Source organism: Jatropha curcas, chromosome 3 (genome assembly GCF_041381405.1).
Source record: "Jatropha curcas cultivar XTBG-Jc1 chromosome 3, XTBG_Jcur_1.0, whole genome shotgun sequence".
Lineage (NCBI taxonomy): Eukaryota > Viridiplantae > Streptophyta > Magnoliopsida > Malpighiales > Euphorbiaceae > Jatropha > Jatropha curcas.
Genome location: NC_143153.1, coordinates 23,884,997 through 23,897,553, shown reverse-complemented (window position 1 = coordinate 23,897,553; position 12,557 = coordinate 23,884,997). Strand labels below are relative to the sequence as shown.

General features: G+C 34.1%; 2 protein-coding genes across 3 annotated transcripts; both read left to right on the top strand.

Moving 5' to 3' along the window:
* The first annotated feature begins 365 nt into the window (after window positions 1-365).
* LOC105645174 (F-box/kelch-repeat protein At3g23880) lies at window positions 366-1,595 on the top strand. Its single transcript, XM_012230702.1, has one exon. The coding sequence runs from the start codon at window positions 366-368 to the stop codon at window positions 1,593-1,595; it is 1,230 nt and encodes a 409-aa protein (XP_012086092.1).
* A 424-nt stretch (window positions 1,596-2,019) lies between these two features.
* Window positions 2,020-8,078, top strand: LOC105645162 (Amino acid kinase family protein). Of its 2 annotated transcripts, none has more exons than XM_012230690.4 (7): window positions 2,020-2,387; window positions 4,160-4,304; window positions 4,384-4,437; window positions 5,005-5,096; window positions 6,545-6,771; window positions 6,939-7,115; window positions 7,751-8,078. In XM_012230690.4, exons 1-7 carry the CDS (start codon window positions 2,200-2,202, stop codon window positions 7,858-7,860), a joined length of 993 nt encoding a protein of 330 aa, XP_012086080.1. In that variant the 5' UTR covers window positions 2,020-2,199; the 3' UTR covers window positions 7,861-8,078. The 2 variants fall into 2 exon arrangements, with proteins under 2 accessions (XP_012086080.1, XP_012086081.1); XM_012230691.4 differs by having other exon boundaries at window positions 2,023-2,387; window positions 4,163-4,304.
* The last annotated feature ends 4,479 nt before the right edge of the window (window positions 8,079-12,557 follow it).

Below are 12,557 nucleotides of genomic sequence, written 5' to 3'. Positions count from 1 at the left end.
AAATATTTATTAGCTAAATATATTTGGGTAATGTATTTACTTTATAGATAGTATTTAATAAATATTTAATATTTATAAGTAATGAGAAATATGTATAAAAATAATTGAGATTTTCTTTTTATTTTTATAACATATAATTATATTAAAACGTTAATCCCGTTATAAACTTATCATCATCGTGAAAAACAAGCCAACAAATACAAGGATTTGTTTTCCTGTTATTATTTCCAAATCCTAATAGGAAATTAAAATTGAGCGAAAGATTCTCTAATCTCCCTGTATATTAATCTCTTCACAGAAAAAGATTGCTTTCCCATCCATTGACGAGCAACATCCACATACCTTAATAGTAAGCAGCTCTGCCCATGGCCACAAAGCAAGCTAGTCCGACAACGAACAAGAGCAAAGAAGAGACTATTCTCCCAAATTACGTGCAAAAGAAGCAGAAATTATTATCTCTTAAAAACCAAGAATGTATTCCAGATGATCTGATAGAGAGTATACTGTTAAGACTGCCCATCAAGTCTCTAATCCGATTTAAGTGCGTGTCAAAACAATGGCAGTCTCTTTTAACTAGCCACCGTTTCGTTAGAGCATTCAACAAGGACCAAAACCAAACTTGTCTCCTTGTTCCAATGAATTTGCTAACTGATCCTGATTCTACGTCAATCATCAACTTGATAGATTTAAAAACTATAGCAGATGAACCAGAACGTGAAAACAACAACTGGGCAGAGGTAATCCGGTTTCCTTACCAGTGTCAGTCTAAATTCACATCCTGTTGTGATGGTATTCTGTGCTTCTATAATTATAAGGTTGGTATTTTAGGGTTATGGAACCCATACATTAATGACTACCAAGAAATAGTGCTCCCTGAGAATTTACACAGCGCAAATAGTTCTTATGCAAGTTTCTATCTTGTTTATGATTCATCCATTAATAATTATAAGATTGTAGGAAAAGTTGCTTTAGATTTCTATGTATTGACTCTGAAATCTAATCGATGGAGAAAAGTTTCTATTACTATTCCCATTACAAGTTTGGTGGGAACAGAATGCATATCAGATAATAATGGGAGTTTGTATCTGTTTGGTTCAAAAGCTCAAATTGCACTTCGGTTCGATATAGTCGAGGAGAAATTTACAGAGGTACCAATGCCACCTGAGGTAATAAGAGATGGAGATGGTATAAGTCATATTTTTGTTAAACGAGAAGGAAGGTTTGGGATTTTAGGAAATTGCCTCTGTTTAACCTGTGTGAACGTGGCGGAAAATTGTTCAGATACTTGGATGTGGAAAGGAAAAACTTGGAGCAAGTATTTGAGCATTCCCTGTAGTGATTACATGGAATTTATTGGTCTGGAGCCTTTATGCTTGACTGAGGACGGGGCAGTTGTTATGCATAGAATGGAACTATTACGCCATTTTTTCATTGTCGTGCAGAGCGTTGGAAAGAGCCAAGGTGAATGTGTCGGATTAATCAAGGACCGCAGAGGCGCTACTTGTAAGAAATTTTATGTTCCTGGGAATTGCTTACCCACAGATTATTCTTTTACATACACTAAGACTCTTGTTTCACCGTCGAGCCTCATGTAAAGCCTAAATACTCATCTAAATGAATGTTTTTTTGCTTTCAAAGGGTATAGTAGTTGGAATAAGTAATTAGTAAAATGCAAAGGGGATTGATCGTGCAATAAGCCGAGGTTGAAAAGGATAAAGTTAGACATAATTGTTGATAAATATGTAAGAGATTGTTATAAACCTAATGTTAGTGTTGAGAAAGGACAAGAATGAGTCAATTTGTGAATGAATACAACAACATGTCTTGTAGGATTTTCTGGTACATGACATTATAGTAATTTTGGATAAAGTACTCGTTTGTTAATAAAAATAAATGTCCTTGTAAAAAAAAAAAGACAAGATTATTAATTTTATAAATTCTAGGGACCAAAAAATCATTTACCCTAAAATTAAAACTAGATATTTTTGCGGGCTGGATATAGTCCGAGAGATTTTCTTTTCCCCGAAAACTACATTTTCTTATCAAATAAATAAATAAAACGGAGAACAAATGCAACGTTATCCTGTTACTGAATCACAACGCACCCGCTGACTGAAAGAGAAAGCTTGCGCAACTTCTTTTCTAAAAATCTCCTAACATCGAATTTCTGCTCGTAATTTTTCGCTTTCCAGTTTCTTAATGGCAAATTCTACTTCTTTTGCATTGATAAACACTCTCAACTCTATCTCTTCTTCTTCTTCTTCTTCTTTGGTCCCTTTCAAAATTCATCACCACCGCTTGATTAGTGCTCAAAACAACTCAAATAGAGGGTTGGCGATTCATTGCTGCTATCCAACGGGTCCTACCTCAGACCCTATGAGTGTCAGGTAGCAATTCATGGGTTTTGTGTTTCTATGGATAATTGGATTGTGGGATGTTCCTGTGTCTTGTAGGTGTTTGTAAAAATGTCTATATAGATTATTGGCGTTCAGTTATGGTTTTTTGGGCGTGATGCATAGCGGGTATTCTTTCAGGCTGCTGCTTATTCTGTTCAATTCGTCAATATTGCAGACTCTTGTTTTACTTTGGTTACTCGTGGAAATGATGAAAATGAAAATAATTAAACTTTATGAATTATGAACAAGTTCATGGTTAGTAATGTGAAAGGAAGAAAGATGGTCGTAGTCAAAAACTCTGTTAAGTAGGAGTTAGAGAGGAGAATGGTTTCATTCATGCGGAACATAAGCGGCTCCTTTTGCTAGGACTTTTTAACAGCGTTGATAAATTATATTGATTTTTGAATTTATTTTTCTGACATAATACATTGTGTCATTATGGATATCATACTGATTTTTTAATAGGAGAATGATTAGCATTGTCACGAACAAGGGTTATAACAATAAGTGTGCCACTTTATTTTGCTAGTAGAAAATTTTGGAGATATTTATCCTATCTTGGGTAATCCTAGTTGGACTGTCGTGATAGGAAAAGATACTTACCGTATTATGTGTATGACATATTTGGGACATGTTGAAAAGATTTGCCTATACCTAGGACTTGTGGCTAGTGGTTTGGAACATGTATTTTCTCCTTGTGATACCGTGCTTGCTAAATAATGTTCTGATTCAGTTTTATCTTACTTTGTTAAGGCAAAGAATGTTTGCTGTATGCAAGCCATTTTTCACCAACTTGTTTCTTTAAGAACGAGTGTTGATATCATTTATGGGGGACTAGATTGCATCCTCGACCTTAGCCTTACTTGCAGGAGGTGAAGGGATGGGGGGGTTAGATTAAATATGTGGGTTTTTTGCAACTCCATGCATGATGTCAAGTAGAGAAAAGAGAAATGAACATAAAAATTCATCTGCATTCTAGTTTGCATGAAACCCAGAGCCTCTCTACGAAAAAAGTTAGGGGGAATGCTGCATACACCAGCTCTTCCTAGAGCCTACAGATATGGCATGCTTTGCGCACTAGGTTGCCCTTTTTTTATTCTAGTTGGCATGAGTTCTGTTTTCAGTGAGGGTGGGGTCCAAAATCTCCCTATTATCCATCTGCTTTTTTGTTGAATTGTCCAATCTTAAATGGATTATACCTTAGGTACTATGTAATTCTTGTTGGAGCTAATTTATCTGTATGGAATTCCTAAAGATGCCCTAGTTATACATGATCAGTTTTGTGATCCTTTTGTTGATCTTTGTATATACAGTTAGCTGCTTAACGTTTTGCTAAGAACGGTATGTTGTTGATAGTATATCTTGTTCCTGAGCTATGGGATTTTGTTCTTCAATTTACATGGTAATTTTTGTTGTGAATATTGTAATGTGTCTACGTTAGTATGAACATGTAATGAATACTTGTTAGTTTAATTTCCAGTTGAATGTTTCCCCTTTATTAAATTTTTTGTTTATCCTTCATGAAAGTAGAAGTTCTTTTTCATATTTTATCAAGTTATTGGATTATGGGAGCATTGCAATGAATTTCTTTCACTTGTTCATTGCACTGATCATGATTTTGCTATCAACATTTTGGAATTTTTTCTTTCTTCATAATTCCTATTTCTCTTAAAATTTACATTGCTTTTTCTGGGATTGGGTCTTTCTTCACTTTTATTTTTATTTTTATTTTTTTTAGTGTTCATTGTTTATAATTCTGTTAGCAGGCAGCCCCAAATGCCGTCTATGGCTAACTATGGAGTGAATGAAAATGGCTCTTCCAGACAATCTTATAAATGGCAAAGAGTGTTGCTTAAAGTAAGTGGAGAAGCACTTGCAGGAGATCACAAGCAAAATATTGACCCCAAGGTTGGGACATGAATAATTATGTTTCTAAAGCTTTGTGTCTAACGGTTTCCTGATGTATAAATTTTTTGTGGAAATATAGATTACAATGGCCATTGCAAGGGAAGTTGCATCTGTTACACGCTTGGGCATTGAGGTTAACCTTCAACACCTGCCTCTGGCTGCATTTGCTTGACATATATTTTATCTCTTGGTTTACTTTTTCTATGCAACTTTTTCAGTGAATGTTTGTCCTCAATTTCTTTTTGTGTTTTCTTATTGGTTTTCATGATTGTATGAACATTCATGTAGTAATTAACTGTAAAATTGTATTTCTTATTTCAATTTTTAATTCTTTTTGTTATGAATCATAAGCCAAATGGTCATTTTATTGAAAATCCTCATGTGGTGTCAGGTGTCACGATCAAAATATGTTAGTGTTATTCCAGAATTCTACATCTGTTGTAATATTAATGTAGGACAGCAAAGAACAATTTGGAGTTTTAGGAAATAGGGCTAGGATCTGTAGAAATCATCAAATTAAGAATTAGAGCTTAAAGGGTAACATGGGAGCTTCACACTAGTAGGATAGGGCTCACTCTTATTAAGAAAGCCTCACATCTCTAGTGTTAAATTGCATTGCACAACTCAAGAACAGAAAACATAATTTGCTTTGTGGCTTCCAGCAGTATGGTATACAAATTCTCTTTGAAAAACATTTCAGGTCGCAATTGTGGTTGGTGGGGGGAATATTTTCCGTGGATCCTCTTGGGCAGGAAGTAGTGGCCTTGATCGTTCATCTGCCGACTACATTGGGTAATTTCTTGGATTCTTTGGTAATTATCTTATATATATATATATATAAGTAAACAAAAATTTCCTTGGTATATTATTGTTTAATTTGGAATGTTGATTGAAATATGGATGTCCCATGAAACTACAATGATCTTTATCGACTTCAGTAACATTAAAAAATAATAATAATAAAAAAAAAAAAAAAAAAAAAAAAAAAACAAAAATAAAAGCTAACAACATGTGACTATCATAGAGTCTCTCTATTATTCTGTTATCTCCTTTTGTTTGTTGAACTTTCAGTCGGTAGTATAAATATAGGTTTCAGAATTGGGAATCAGGTATTGGAATCATATCGAAATAGACTGAAACATCTCGCATTACCTAGCAGATATTTTCATCAACTCATAATCTTCCAAGTACAGAAAATTAAGGGATGTGGTTAAAAAAAGTAAATTAATTTATTTTCAACTGTTTGCTGTTTCATGGCAATATGAGCATACATATTGAACGATTCTATTAATTCAAGTTCCACAGCTAGATCTTAATCCCCTCCTATGAAATGCTTAATATTGTTTTAATTCATGCCAAAACCATATGTATCAGCCGATATCAGACCATGATTGGAACACTGTTAATCTTGTACTCATTAGATCTGCAATTGGAACCTTCTGCTGCATTGCTGGATCCCTTTGGAAAACAAGGACATAAAGCATGCTCAATCATCATGCGGAGGTTAGGTAGGCATTCATGAAATTCTCGTAAAATTCCCCACCATTTGGAGCTTCGTGGGTACCAACTTGAATAGAAATATAATTGAAAGCAATTGGTGCTTATTGTTCTAGCCCTACTTTAAGTAGTAAAGGCTTTAAGTGGTAAAGGAGTGAAGTGTCTGGGATTTCAGTAGAAGTTGTGGATACAGTGTACTTGTGCTTGGACAAGTAGTAGGACAGGTCATAGTTTCAAATTTTACAATACGAAAATTATTAGTTGAAGATTTAAATATTATTGGAAGATTGCTTTTTGGGTCCTAGTGCAATATACAATAATATTCTGGCTTATGCACATCCAATTAGAGCTCATGCATTCTGCAAGACAACCGAAACACCCCCCCCCCCTTTCTCTCTTTCCCCCACCGAAAAAAAGAAAATAGAAAAATCTAGTCCTCTCTTTCCTAATTTCAGTCATAGCAAAAAGGATGTTATACACACAATTGTATATATATATTAAAAAAAAAAAAAAAAAAAAAAAAAAAAAAGAAGAAGAAAATGAAACAGACCTATTTTTTTTCTGCTTTATCTCATCATTCTGATTTTTGGAATGTGAAAAGGCATGTTACTGAGTTTCAAAGCAGACGAGTGCATTTTTTATTTCTTCTTTATTTCAGAAATCTGAAATTTTTTCTCCAAAGCTTGTTACTTATGTTTATATGTTGTTTGGTGTTCTTATTATTGCCGCTTTGGGTTTGATAGGATGCTGGCAACAGTTATGAATGCTATATTTCTTCAAGCTACAATGGAGAGTATTGGCATTCCAACTAGGGTTCAGACTGCATTTCGCATGTCAGAGGTTGCAGAACCATATATACGCAGACGAGCTGTCAGGCATTTGGAGAAAGGAAGAGTTGTGATTTTTGCTGCTGGAACCGGAAATCCATTCTTCACCACAGATACAGCTGCAGCCCTGCGTTGTGCCGAAAGTAATATTTTCTCTATTAATATTCTATATATGCACATTGACAATTTTAGATATCTACATTACTTGTATGTGCCTCAATTGTGTGCACTAAGTAATTCTGATTCATTTGGAACTTCATCCCACAATAATTATCTGCGATGACTTATTGGCATCCAATTGTTCATCCAGTCAATGCAGAGGTTGTGTTGAAAGCGACAAATGTTGATGGGGTCTATGATGATGATCCTAGGCGTAATCCAAATGCTCGTCTTCTTGAAACTCTAACTTACCAAGAGGTCACTTCAAAAGATCTTTCAGTGATGGACATGACAGCCGTTACTTTGTGCCAAGAGAATAATATTCCTGGTATGTTTGGCATCATCTTCATCAACTCATTGGTAGGACCACTATTTTCCCAATTTTTTTCTTTTTCGTTCACAAGGGTGAGGCCTGAGCCAATGATAAGATTGCTTTGTGAGCTCAAACGACCTTCCCTTGACCTCAAAAAGTGGATCCTTGTGCGCTGAGTTCCCCACCCCCCAAAGTTCCCCTCGACAGGGTCCAGTGACTCTTCTAGCAGGTACATGAATCCCCCATCCCATATGCACCATGGAAATTACTCAGACCAATCCTTGCAATGGTCACTGAATGGACTATATCTGGTTACCAATACAAACCTGCACTTCAGAGATTCCTGAATCAAGGACTCAAACCCTTATTGGGGTGTCTTAAGGGGAGCCAGCTTACTTCTACTTAGAAGTTCGGAAGGTCAAAAATCATTACCAGCATAAACGGCCTCAACCTTTACCTATTTTTCGCTTTCCCTTTTATGGTACATTGTACATGCTGAAGGGGTCAATATGAGAGAGGCACTTGATCATTGAGCTACCAGCTCTATGGAAAATGACCCTTGAACTTTGTCTAACGTAAATTGATTGCTTTTTTCTTTTTATTGTTATATTTATTGATGGCAACAAATATTTGTTTTTTCCTTATTGTAGTTGTGGTGTTCAATCTATCGAAGCCTGGTAACATCTCCAAAGCAATAAAGGGAGAAAGGGTTGGGACACTGATAGGAGGGACATGGAACTCAACAGTCGCAAGGACATGATACTTATCACTGCCTTTTTCTTGGTGGCTTCTCGTAGAACATCAAATTTTAGGGTTATCTGTAATTGAGTTTAAAGGTTGCATCCACGGAGCATGTCCTGGAATTTGGATTCAGAATTTAAAGATAAAAGCATCATCTGAATTTCAAATCCACTAATTGAGATACTTATTTCATTTGATTCTGTAAATAATTCCATTGACTGTTATATTTCTTTTGAACTACTGAACTTTAGGCTACTTTTGGCGCGTCATAAAAGAACATAATAATATTATATAATGAAAGCATTACTATTATACTAAAAATTCTTTTTTGATTACATAGCTCTCTGAACGCAGCATTCGTAACTATTGGATTAAAGAGGTGCTTCCTAATTTTTTGGTTACCTTCTAAATGCTTGAACCAAATTGAGTTGAACATGATTAGTGATTTTATATATAATATAAAATTTTACAAATCATTTAACATATTTGAAAGAAGTCAGATTGCATTTACAAATATTCGATCTATCAATGCCTGTTATTACGAGAAGAAGACAAGAAATTTACATAATAAACTCAAGACTTTTGGTTGAGGGAGAAGAGACTCTTGTTGTCCCTTCTCACCTCTTGATAGTTATAATATTTTGATTATTTAATTATTCATTTATTAACAAAAAATTATAATTATCATTACCAATTATTACTAAGTGATTATAAATAATTAATAAAATTATTACGAAAATAATCATATATTATTTTCTTTTATATATATATATATATATATGTTTCCTAATGAGAATTTTTTTTCTTAAATTTAGGAATAATTTATCTTATTTTAAGCAAAATAACAAAATATTAAAGCTGGAGAAGAAAAATAGGAATCAAGGTAAATCATTTTTCCAATTTTCAGATTCATAATTTTTTTAATTTCTGATTTTATAAATATTCTTTATTATTTTAAAGTAGAAAAAATAATATGTTATTTTGGAAAAATATTTGGAATCAGTTGTTCATCAACTCAAATTCTAGTTGGTAAGTTGGAATATTTTATTTGATTTCCACTTATAATAAAGAAGATAAAGTAATTTCAGGAAGTATCATTATTAAATACGAGAAATTTTTTTTCCTTTTTAAATCAATTAAATATTAAAATTTCTGATAATTTTTCAATACTTTTAATAATTTTATTTTAGCTACGTGCAAAATAATAATTTATTATATTTTATTTAAAAATGTAAAAAATAATAATGAAATTGAAATCAATTTTAATTAAATTTCATAATTTCTCCACTTTTGATTTATTACAATATTTAAAGTGATGAGTTACTTTAGAATTAGAGCCACCGTTTTAATAAATTTTATACATTTCTTCTGCCTCATTTCTTCAAACAACAAACGGGTTAATTATAAATTTAATTTCTGAATTCTCAAAATTTTATATTTTAGTGACTGATCAGAAAATTTTTACAATCATGTGTTTAAATCAGTAAAAAAATTTTAATCGGGTGTTTATTGCCACGTGTCCGGCTGAATTTGCCATTAGGATGACTAAGTCCCATAAAACAATTGTATCTTTGCTGACTAGGCTCCAAATAAGTGAGCCATCAAAGCCTCATGTGCTAAGCACATGCCATGGGCACTTCAAATGGCTGTCCATCTTGTTCATCAGCTTCATTCAACAAATTAATGGAAAAGAATACAATCAAAGCCCAGATCGAATAAAACACAAAGATCGAAAAAAGCAACCAAATAAACAATTACAATAAGAAAATTGGGGAAAAAAGAAAATTTAACTCATCTCGCAATCTATAACTCATTAACAACTCTATAATTTTGTTGGTTTAGAAGAGCAGAAAAATAAAAAAGAGAAGGAAAATTCTGTAAAGAAGGAAAATTTGCAGATTTTATAAGCATGAAGAAACAAATATTCACATCTCATTAATTCCATTACAGCATAATGTAAATATTTATACTAAACTTATTCTAAAGTTTGTTCACCAACCTTCCATAAGTCAAGGAAGTTTGTTCACCAAACCTACCTAAAAGCAAGGTAGTTCACCTACTTCTTGACTTCAACAAAGTACAACAAAATCTAAATGACTTTAACAAAATACCTCCAAAAACTGTCAACAACACTTGCATCAATTTCAGCTTCAAGAGCTATAGCTGTAACTTTAACATTCCTCCTTGATGCAAGAGTTGAGACAAACACCAAGTCTATTTCTAAGAAATTCAAATCTTGGTTTTTGCAATGTCTTGGTGAAAATGTTTGCTGTTTGGTCTTCAGAACTGCAATGAACAATCTGAATTTCATTTTCTTTTTCAGCCTCACGAATTGCATGGTACTTGATTTTTATATGCTTGATTTTCCCATGGAAGATTGGATTCTTAACCATAGCAACAGCTGATTTGTTGTCACAAAGTATTTTAGTTGGATTTTCTTGCTGAAAATTCAGATCAACTAACACCTCTCTCAACCAAATAGCTTGGTTTACAGAAGCAGATGCTGCAACATACTCTGCTTCTGCAGTTGATTGAGCAACTGAAGCTTGCTTTCTTGTTCCCCAGCAAATGACAGCAGAACCAAGTGAAAAACAAAAACCAGTAGTGCTCTTCATATCGTCCAATGAACCAGCCCAATCACTGTCTGAGAACCCCAACAACTTCACACCATTTAATCTTCTATAAAACAAACCAAATTCAGCAGTCCCTTGCACATATCTCAGAACTCATTTGGCTGCTGTAAGATGGTTTTCAGTTGGAGAATTCATGAATCTCGATAGTAAATTTGTTGCAAACATGATATCTGGTCTTGTTACAGATAAATACAGCAAAGAACCAACCATGCTCCTATAAGTTGAAGCATCTATAGAGTGAGAACCATCATCCTTTTGCAATTTTATTCCATGGGTCGTAGGTGTATTCACTGGTTTGCATTTGCTAAGTTCAAACCTTTTAAGCAACTCCCAAGCAAATTTCTTTTGTGAAATAAAAATCCCTTGCTCATCTTGAGCAATTTCAATCCCAAGGAAATAACACATTAAGCCAAGATCATTCATCTCAAAAACTTGCTACATCTTCAATCTGAATTCTTGAATTAATTGTAAATTGTTGCCTGTGACAAGTAGATCGTCAACATACACAGAAACGATAAGCACATCACTTCCTTGTTGAGTTACATAAAGTGTTGCCTCATTCAAGCTGCGTTTAAAACCCAAATTCTTCAAGTAATGATTAATCTTGGCATACCAGGCCATTGGGGCCTGTTTTAAACCATAGAGTGCTTTCTTCAATAAACACACTCTATTGCTTTCATCATTAAAACCTTCAGGCTACTCAATATACACTTCTTCCTTCAAAGAACCATTTAAGAAAGCTGATTTCACATCCAATTGAAAGACTTGCAACCCTTCACTTGCTGCTAGTGCCAAAATCAATTTGATAGTGTTAAATCTTGCAACTGGTGCGAAGGTTTCTGTAAAATCAACCCCTTGCTATTGAGCATAGCCTTTAACAACATATCTTGCTTTGTGCTTATTGATGGAGCCATCAGAATTTAATTTCAATTTGAATACCTATTTAGTTCCAATTACATGCTTATTCAATGGTCTAGGAACTAAAATCCATGTCTCGTTCTTCATAATCATCTTCAACTCCTCCTCCATGGTAGCTCTCCACTCAGGCAATTTTAAGGCTTCATCCACCTGAGTTGGTTCAAGTGAGACAACATTACATCTGCTGTAAATTTCCTCTAGGGATCTGGTTCCTCTAATTGCATAATCATCTTCATCTGATTCTTCTTCATTGTCAACTGGAAGTTCTTGCTCTTGCTGAAAATCAAGAACTGATTTAGAATTTCCTGGCTCCATTTTACTCCAATCTCATTCACCTTTCTTATCGAATTTGACACTTCTGCTGACATACACCTGTTTAGTAACAGGATTCAAAATTCTGTAGGCTTTGGATTCACTGCTGTAGCCTACTAAAATTCCTTCTTCAGCTCGTTGATCCAATTTCCCTCTTTTTGCATTTGGAATAAATGAATAACATAAGCTTCCAAAGATTTTGAGGTGACCTACCGATGGTTTAACTCCAAACCAGCTTTCGAAAGGAGTTTTTCCTTCAATAGCTTTAGTTGGAAGCCGATTTTGAAGATATACAGCAGTGTTTACAGCTTCAGCCCAAAGAACTTTAGGTAGATTTTTCTCAAATAAGAGACATCTCGCCATATTCAACACAGATCGATTCTTTCTTTCACTGACACCATTTTGTTGAGGTGTGTAAGCTACTGTTAATTGATGGTGAATGCCCGCTTCTTGCAAATATTGCTTGAATTGATTGGATGTAAATTCAGCCCCATTATTAGATCTTAAAATCTTGATTGGGGAGCCAACTTGATTCTCTACCATTGATTTAAACTTCAAGAACACTTTGAAAACTTCAGATTTGAATTGGAGGAAATATACCCGATAGAATCTGGTGTAGTCATCAATAAACAATAGAAAATACTTGCTGCCATTGTAAGATGAGACACTCATAGGGCCACACACATCAGTGTGTATTAATTCAAGTTTCATAGAAGCTCTCCATGCTTGATCAGTAGGAAATGGTGTTTGGCTGAGTTTGCCTAACTGACATATTTCACATATAATGCTGTCTTCAACTACAGATGGCAAATCAGCAACTAACTTCTTGGATTGCAGCAATTTTAATGAATTG